Source organism: Chaetura pelagica, unplaced genomic scaffold (genome assembly GCF_000747805.2).
Source record: "Chaetura pelagica isolate M959 unplaced genomic scaffold, ChaPel_1.0 scaffold65, whole genome shotgun sequence".
Classification (NCBI taxonomy): domain Eukaryota; kingdom Metazoa; phylum Chordata; class Aves; order Apodiformes; family Apodidae; genus Chaetura; species Chaetura pelagica.
The window spans coordinates 1043485-1053229 of NW_009953386.1; the positions used below are offsets into that span (position 1 = coordinate 1043485).

The following is a 9745-nucleotide window of genomic DNA, read 5'->3' on the forward strand; positions in this document are numbered from 1 at the left end:
TAGCCCCTCGATAAGCTTACCTGGGTGGAAAACTCTGGTCCATCCTTCAGGCCCTGAGGCAGCAGGGAACTTTCTGCAGAGATGGTGACAGGCTGCCTGGAGCTTTCTGTCCCCCGGAGGTCCTCCCTCTGCCTCATCCTCCCGGTCCTCCTGCAGCCCTAAGAGAAGGGCTTATTACCCCTGGGGCTGTGGAGGGACCCAACCCGCTTCACCAGAAGCCCTTCCGAAAGAAGGTGCGTCCCCCGGTCCTCTGTGTGGAGACGGAAGAAATTGCATGTGACAGGTGCTACTCACCACATCACTTAGTGCATTGCTGGAGAGCACCAGGAGGTGCTGCGTAAGGGCAACAGGAGAAACTACAGAGCGCGGGATGTTGTCAGACTCATCTGTTGATCGGGCGGCAGTGCCTGCCTTCAAGTCACGCCGAACTTCAGAGCAGGCCTGCCCCGTTACGTTTTGCTGCGGTCTGCCAGGTAAATTCTGTAATGTCTGCTCGTCTATGCAAAGGTCCACCGAGTAGCTTTGCAGAGGTCTGATTAGCAGCAGGCAGTGCACAGCCCCACCGAGCCCGCTGGGCACTGCTGCTGGGAATCCTGCTGCAAGGGACCCCTGAGAGAGTGGGAGGACAGTAAGAAATGACAGGATCTCCCAAGAGAATGCTCAGGCACATGGTGTGATTCTAGGGGTGCCCTACACAGGGACAGGAGTTGGACTCAACAGTCCTGATGGTTCCCTTCCAGCTCAGCGTATTCTATGATTCTGTAACACCAGGGTTGTCTCAGCGATGTTGGGATGAAACCTCCTTGCAGTCTGGATCTGGATGGAGTATGTTGACTGGGTAGCTGTGCCTGGCTTTCACTGCCCTGAGATGTGCAGCAGGATGTTCCTCTGAGGAACAGGAGTGCTGAGAAACAAGTCTTTGTGATGGACAAGATGAACTTTTCACAAATGCCTCAGACCCAAAAACACCCTGAGCCCCATCCTCAGAAAACATTTGGGAGTCTGAGTCACATGCATTAAATGGTAATTACACCTGCTGACTTGAAAAAACGACTTATAGGGGGGAAAAGGTTCGTTAGCATTTAATGGAAAAAAAAAAAATCTCGGATGTTTCAGACTTCATTCTATTTGTTCATTTTTTGTACTTCTCCTAGTTCAGAAAGTGAGTTCAATGACTTTCAGGTTCTCAGTGCCAGGATTTTTGGTCTGCAGACATTGCAAAGGTGTAACTGTCTAGAAATGAGCTGTGCCTATTGCATTTAGAGGCATGTAAGTGGTTGAGTGTTTCTGTTGATGTGATATCCCTGCAAAAACATATAACAGTAACCAGATTTAAAATTAAAGGGCCGTTTAATTATCTCCTTAGGCAAAAAAGGTTGACTCAATTTTTAATGGAGACAACTAGGCAGAGAAGCACATCTTTCCACAAAGTAATCTGTAATAGTGTAATGTTTTTTTCCTGCATTTTTCTTTAAGGCTTAAAGGTTACCTGAGTGAACCACCTATGTCTTAAGCATGTGGTTTGTTGTTGGGTTTTTGTTTTGGTGTAGTTTGTTTTGTGGTGTGTTGTTGTTTGGTTTTTTTTTTGTCTCGGGAAAAGTCTTTAGAGATGGTGGTAGATGAAAATATCTGTGGCACGGTGTTACTCTGGTGTTACACTGTATGGTCATACTTTCAGTGGTTCTTGGATTTGGAAAGAAAACCCTGGCAAGCTATAAGGAACTGACATGCTCTCATGAAAGCTGCAATAAAATTAGGAGGTTTTCTAAACTTTTCAGTAAGTGTATATCTGCTCTGAGTTGCCAAGTCTGGTTAGGAGGAGTGATTTTATTATTTTTTTTTAATCCTTTTGGGGGCTTTAGAGCATAGAGAAGAAAAATTATAGGGTCATATGCAAAGTGATACTTAAATGAAAGGTTTAAAAGTCAAAGGATCAGAAGCTAAGAGTGTATAATCAGAAGAAATACTTAATGCCAAACAAATGAAAAGTGGTGGGGGAAAATGGTCCCTGGAGATAATTTTGTCATTCTGCTGCTTCATGCCTATGATAAAATGCAGTCAGACTTTATAGTGGAAAGTCAATCAAGTATTAGAATCTCATTTTCTTACATTGCTTTGCAATCTGTAGAATAGCAATGGTTCTTTTTAACTGGCTTGCTTTCTCTAGGCCTATAATAACCATGTTTAGTGCTCCCGGGGCAGGGGCAGCATCTATGTTTTCCCTCTAAAACATTTTAAGCATAAAAACTTTTGTGAAAATAATATTTTTCAGACACCCTAGAGAAGTTTAGGGAAGGACAGAGGGGGATTCTCTTTAGAGCTTTGAAATCAAACCTGTAATTGCAAATAAATCCTGCTGCTTAGCCAGGAATAACATACTGCAAATTGTCAAAAGTGTTAGAAATCACGTCGGGGACAGCTAAACTGCAGAACCAGCTTGTTTTTTTTTAACTGCATGGTGTTTAGATCCTGTGACGTAGTATTGCAACAGGTCAGATGTCAGTGCCTTACGGTCTGTTACAACCAGATCTTGCAAGATGAGGGTAGAGGGGGTGTGTGTGTGCTTCTCTAGTCCTTACCTAAAGTCACCTGCCTCCTGGCAGTCTGAGGTTATCACAGCTGAAAATGTGCCTTTAAGTTCTGGCTTTGCAGTGCCCTTGTGCTAGCCCTCACATCCTCCCCAGCTGCACCAGATCCTCAGCTCCAGCAAGAGAGGACTGTGGCAGTCCCGTGCTTCCATTTTTTATTGTTGTTTGTTTTTTTTTTTTACCAGATTGCCATTTGTGTCAAGCTGTGTGGTTTTGTGATGTGTCGATAAATCATTTTGCTCACAACCTGACCTTGGTCCCTAGTGGTAGACACAGATGCATTAACTACTTCTTGCATCTCTAAAGTGGGCATTCTTACCTTATTTTGGAAATGGATTCTTTATATCTGTTTCTTCAGTATTGCCTAAAATGCAGTTTTCTAAGATCCCCTTATCTGAAGGATCTCAGAGTGCCTTGAGGATAGCTATATTTAGCTGCTCAGTATCCATATGGATACACAAAGTATGGTATAAACAAATAATTAGAAACTTAGAAATAATTTATCCTGCCTTCACTAGGGAGATGAGTTTTATTTTTATGCTAACAGTACAGATGGACAAAGTGAGGCTCAGAGAGACACTATGACACAGTGAAGGTCAGCAGATGCTGGTAGTAGTCCTGAGTGTCTTGGTCCAAACTGTACCCACGTGAAAATGCTTATATTTAGGCAGCAAGTTAAGCAATACTGCAATGGTAGTCTTCAGGGATGTTCACTACTAAATTGTGGTGAGTCATCTATATTTAGCAGGATGCTACTATCATTGTGCTTTTTAAGTAAAGTGCTTTTAACACAGTTTATTTCAAGGAGAAGTGCATGCACTGAAAATCTGTTCTTTGTAGTTTTCTCCTCGTGGAGCATTAATGCTGCCTTCCCTTTTGTAAATGTTCAGAGAGAAATTTAGCTTCTGGTGGTTTGACAGTAGTATAACAAACGCAGTTCCCTGGTAAATACTGTCTTGTGTTTGCACAGTCATTTATGAACATTAACTAATTGAGAGTCTCCAAACTTTTTGAGGGCGGTCAGTTTGATTTATAGCATGGAAAACTGAAGTGTACAGAGATGAAATGATTTGCTTGCTGTCAGGTGGGACAACTGCCCAGCTTCTCCTTTAGAGAAGTCACACTTAAAGGGCTCCTAGTCATGTGCTACCCTCTTTTCTCTCACAAAGATTTCATGTCTTATGCAACAGGAAGAAAGTACAGTATTATTAATTATGTACAGTGAACTGTTATGGTGGTGCTTTTTCCCCTTATGTTTTCACCTCTTTTGGAGCTTTGGAGGTCACTTGTGTCTATTCTGGCTTCTGCCCTCTTTTCACTGCTTGAGCTGGGCTGAGGACAAGTGTTCTGTTTCATCAGGATTGAGAAAGCTGGCTTCATTCTGAATGGGAACAGAGGCTAAAGGCTTTAATGGTCTTGAAAGGAAATTTTAGAAAGGATTTCTATCTTAGGTCAACAAACATTGTATTTCTTTGTGGAATTCTATTATTATAACCTGAAAAGATATCTTGAGCAAAAAGATATTTTATGTGAAAAGTAAAAACTTTCCATCCCAAAGATGCCTGAGTTGGATGTTCCTCTGTTTCTGACAATTGTTCCCTGATTTTCCTTTGAAACAGTCATGATTTTAAACTGAAAAATGGTAGATTAAGGTTAAACACTAGGAAAAAATTCTTCATTGTGAGGGTGGTGAGACTGGCACAGGCTGGCCACTGAAGTTGAGGATGCCCCAACCCTGGAAGTGTTCAAGACCAAGTTGGATGGGGCTTTGAACACTCCAGTCTAGTGGGAGGTGTTCCTGCCCATGTAGGGGATTCAGAACTAGATGGTCTTTAAAATCCCTTCCAGCCCAAATCAGATTGTGACTCTATGGTTTTAGGAAACACCTCATGCTTTATTAGGCTTTGTTTAGTGGAATTACTTACAGTAAAAACCTTCGTGGTTGCTATTGGCACCAAAAGAAGCAGAATATGGTGTATGAGCTTCAACAACTTTCTATTTAAGAAGTACAGCTGGATTCTTAATCTTTGTTTCCGATTCCAGATTGGCCACTGGAGAAGTCAGGACAGGACTATAGGAGCAAGCTTAGCCTCTTCCTACTTTTTCATGTGCAGAGCCACAGCTCTCCTCCTGGCAGCACAGTGGTACTTGTGCATTTGCATCTCTGCGTGAAGCTAATTTCAAGTGCAATTTTGGTATTAGATTGATCAGATCACTTACTTTGAGATATAAACCTGTGCATTTTTTTCCCCTCACATCCTCATGAGTCAATTTAGCTTGGAGAATGTGAGCTAGATTGCATTTCACAAGCATCAGCAGGAGAAAGTTGATGTCTGAAGTCCACTCAGTTACATCTGTGCTTCAGTTTTACTCAAAATGCAGAAGTCATGAGTGTTATTTTTTGGGTGCTGGGGGCAGGGGGGCAGGCACACACCCTTGATAATGCATGGTGCTTTTTTTTTTTAGCAGCCTGCATGGGCAACTCTGGGTCAGGTTAGATCATTGAATGGTGCTTCAACAGGGGATGCTGAAACCCCCACAGTGAGCACTTGGTACTAGAGGTTTTGTAAAGAGGGTCTGATGTGCCAGCTATGGGTTCCCCTAGGAGGACATCAGTGTACATATTGCTCTGGACTTGTGTGCTAGTTTTGACTAGGATAGAGTTACTTTTCCTCATAGTATGAGGCTGTATTTTGGATGTTTGCTGAGAATAATGTTGATAACACATTGATGTTTTAGTTCTCGCTAAGCAATGCTTACATTAAGCCAAGGACTTTTTCAGTTTCTCCTATTGCCCCTGTCCTGTCAGCTGTTTCTTTACAAGAAACTGGGGGGAGACACAGCTAGGACAGCTGACCCAAACTGGCCAAAGGGATATTCCATACCATAAGATATCATGCTCAGCATATAAGCCAGAGGGAGTTGGCTGGAAGATGTAAACATGGATAAGGAACTAAATGGACATCGGTCAGTGGGCCGTGGACAATTGTGCTGCAAATTTTTTAAATTCTGTTTTTATTATTCTCATCTTTTTATTTCCTATTAATCTGTCTTAATTCAACCCATGAGGTTTTTTCCCTCAGTTCACCCCCCCATCTCACTGGGAGGGAGAGGAGTGAGTGAGCAGCCATGTGGGTGTTTAGTTAAACCATGACAACTTCAAAGCCTACTCAAGCCAATTTTATCTTAATTCAGGGAGTCCCCATACTCCACTTCCTTGCCATAAAATGAACTAAGACATGTGTATTCCACCTACCAATGCAAAGTGTCAAAGATGTCCATCCTCTCTCCTTTCCTCAGGGAAGTCCCCTCTCTTGCAAAGTAACAGGCACAAAACTTCCCCTTCTTGCCAGGAGCAAGGTTGAGCTGGGTTAACCAAGTCCCCTCTTGCAGCCTCTTCTCGTGTGCAGTCCCACTGGGCACCCAGACCTCAGCCTCCCCAACAGCATGAGCTGTGGGTGGGCTGCCCAGGCTCAGGACTCCCCCTGCCTGGCATATAAGAGGCATCTGCTAGGAGCAAGTGGGTTGGCACACCCTCTCTGCATGCCCACTGGGGAGATTATTTCCTAATCCTCATTAATTAGAAGTTGGTTAATGCCTGAAAGCATGAGGGTGTAGTGCTGCTATGTTTTTTCCTTTCCATTTCCCCCCCACCCCCTTCTTTTTTTCCACAACCCCCTCCACCCCCCAATTCTACCTGACTTATCTATGGATGATGCCAGTATCCTCATAAATACACAGACCTCTGTGATTTCTTCTGAGCTTTTAACTTTATTTATTATTTATTTATTTATTATTTAATTATGATTTAATGGGCTACTCGTTGCTGGTAGTTAATTATGGACTGTGTTCAGAATAAACAGAAAAAGTGAAAATAGAAAAGGAAAGGAAAAGCATAACAGTTTTGTTATGTCTGGTCACATTTTCTGTTTTTTAGTTGCATTGAACAACCTTTTGTATTTCTCTTCAAAAAGACAACAACAACAAAACAAACCAACAAACAAAGCCAACCAAAACAAGCAAACCAAAAACACAGAAGCACATAATTAACTTCTTTCTACCTCTTTGCTAATATCTTTGTCTAGCTTCTCTCCCAATTAAATTGTTCCAATTTTAGCTATGCTTGACCAGTAAGCATTACTGACAGGTGAATGAGGAAAGCTTTTTGTATTTTCAGGTTTGCTATCCAGCAGTCACCTCAGCAATTCCAGCTGAGGGTGCACTGTCAGTGTTCACAGTGGCATTTTAATAATTCCAGCATCCTTTTCAGCCTCCTCTTTTAGACATCCTAACAGATTGCTTGCTTTTTTGACCACTGTTGTATGTTGAACAGATGTTTTCATTGAGCTGTTCACAGCGATACCAAGATATTTTCCTCAAGTGATTACATTAGAATTAGAGCCCCATGGTATACAACTAGTTCAGATTATTCTCTGAAGTTCTTATTACTATCTGTTTGGTTGAGTTTCATCTTGCATTATGCTGCCCACTTGCTGAGCTTTGTGAGATCCCTTGGAAGTCTCTCAATCTTCTTTTGTCTCAGCCAGCCCAAATCACTTTGCCAGATCCCATTCTCTCTTCCAGATATTAAGGAATAGATTAAACCACCCTAGAGCTGGTATGGAACCCGGGGGTAATCCCTTGTAATCAGGGTCAGAGCAAAGGAAGGGGCAGAGGGGTTCCCATGCCTCTGTGCACTGAGAGATGGGGCAGCTGCTGTGAACTAGGCCTGAAACTATGTGGCATGGACCCCACCAGGGACAAGGCAAGGGGGGGATATCTCCCACCCCAGGCAGGGGCAGGGCTGGCTCCAAACTGGCATCCTGCCCAGAACAGTCTAACAGGCGTGCTTTGAAGTGATTGAAAATTAATCGCTTAGTCCTGTCCTTTTCTTTCCAAAACTTGAGTAGGTTGGAGGGGGCACAAGTTCCTCTGAGCAGAGTTCAAGCTGATTTGTCTCCTGTTGTGTACTTCTAGGGGCTTGGGGAATTTGGCCAGTTTAACTGATCCCTGTGGCGACTTCCAGGTTAGCCTGTGCCCCCTTAAGGAAAGCATTGTTAACTTCAAGAAACACCTGACTTAGCAAGAGCTTGCATGTCTTTGCTAGCAGCACAGCTGCTGGAGAAATGTCATTCTCCTACTGTTCAGCAGTTTTGGACTTGTCCTTTGAATATACTGAAATGGTTGCTTGTTTTTTGACTTTTGCAATTTGGCCTTCGGTTTTGTTCTCAGTCCTCCCAGCTACCATCTCATGAAGCCACTACTTAGGCTGAATGACTTCTTGTTCCTTTTGTTTGATCATACAATGTGCTTTCTTGCTTCTCAGCAGTTTTTTGTTCAGGGGCACTGAGTACCTTTGCAGTTACAATGCTGAGATTGCTTCAGTGAACTACCCCACAGAGTGCAATAACTTTAATTTCCTTGCTTTTGAAGTTAGACTGTTTGGACTATTTTGCTTGTAATCACCTTTTCTAACATGTGAGAGGTGTCGCACAAAGTTCTGATGCTCTTTCTGGTACCAGGATGCTAAATTTGGTTATGTAGCAGCCAGTGTTACTTTGTGAGTCAGGTTGCTCTTTGCCTTAGTTGCAGCGTTTTAGCTTCTCAGTGCCCTGGAACTGGCTGTTGCAAACCCTACCAATGCTCTTAACATATTGCAACATTGTAACCTTCTTTGACACTTCTCTAATTCCGGGACATGTTGCTGAAGTCACCATTTTTTTGCTGTTTTATTTGACTTTGTTGTTCCTTTGCTTTCCTTGCAAGCTGTGCAGTACCTATTCTCTTTCTGATCAGGAGGCCATTGGTAAATCCAGATTACTGCAGTGATGTTTGGGTTTTAGTTAACTGTCCCCCCACTTCAGTCTTGGCTGTCAAGATGGGATCTGTGCATTGCTCATCTTGTAGTTTAATGTCTCTGCACTTTTGCCCAAGAGGGATTTCCAGGCAGGACATTACTCTGTGACAAATTCTGCAGTTGTTGGACGATGGACTGTGGGACAAGTTGAACACCTTAACCATTGGTTAACATGGCTACTTAATGTATTTCCTGAACTGTATAAAGTGGTTGTTGCATCATGTGGCAGAGAACAATTCTGCAGCCCTCAGCATCGAACTCTAAGTGCTCTTTGGAGCCTTTTGCTCGAGCTTCACACCTGTCTGCTGCAGCCTGTGTTCCTGTGTGATTATCGGCATCAACTGCACTCTATGAAGTGTTTGGTTTTGAAGTGATATCTCAGAAAATACAGTCCTGTTTCTTGGTGAAAAGGTCTCTGAGTGCTCCTGCAGGGGATATTCTGAAGCCCCCTGGCTCCTGTGTATCACTCACTCTGCTGCCTCTCACAGCCTGTGCCTTTAAGGGGGGCCTGAAGCCCCCTGTGATTCCTGGGGAAGGAGAGAGGTGCGTGGCAAACCCTGTTGTTTTAGTGAAGCCCTGGGAGAGAAGGTGCTAGAGAGCTTCAGCAGGCTGGTGGGGTTTGATGTCTGAACACCTCTTTCAGTCGCAGAGCTGCTTGGCTTTCTGGTGTGTGTTGGGATCTAGTAGCTTGGAGAGGTTGAGAGGACCTTGGCTACTTGGCAGAGGGACAGAAAACCCTCAATCTGTCTGCAGAATCGTCACGTCCTTGGCTTGTCAAGGGCAGCCCTTCCTTTTTACCCCTGAAACAGCTGGTGTGCCCTGGGCCACTATTACAGGACTCAGCCGCAATCAGCACCTCCCTCTCCTGCACTGAAAACGCCTCGGACACAGCGTAGGCTTGTGCTTCTCAGCTGCATGGAGTTGCAGCAAGACTGCATTTTTCTTGTTCTTTGGGGAATGCTCCGTGATAGTTCTTCAGTAGCTTTTTTTTTTTTTGTGTGTAGTTTCATCTGGTTTTGCTGCTCTTACCTATTCCCAGTGGCTGCTTTTTTGTTGTTGTTTTGTTAAGACTGCATTTCAGCTGCCACGTTGATGCCAGTTGCCTGTTTATCCACAGAAATAGGTACAATGCAGGCAGGCTTCCCCCACCCACCCTGGTCCCCATCCTCCAGCCCTCTTGCACTACATCCTCCCCCCCTTCACCCTCCCTGGGAGCTCCAGCCCTTAGCAAGAGGGCTGAAGTGGAGGGGGATTGCTGCAGGTGAAGGAGTGGGGGGGGGGGGGGGGGGGGGCGTCACCC

The 9745-nt window shown here is 44.0% G+C and overlaps 1 protein-coding gene across 1 annotated transcript in view; it reads left to right on the top strand.

The window, feature by feature from the left end:
- The first annotated feature begins 370 nt into the window (after positions 1 to 370).
- Positions 371 to 9745, top strand: part of IGSF11 (immunoglobulin superfamily, member 11) — a 108016-nt gene continuing 98641 nt past the window's right edge. The window contains exon 1 of the mRNA XM_009998259.1: positions 371 to 473. Within this exon, the coding sequence (XP_009996561.1) occupies positions 371 to 473 (103 nt within the window). The remainder of the gene's footprint in view (positions 474 to 9745) is intronic.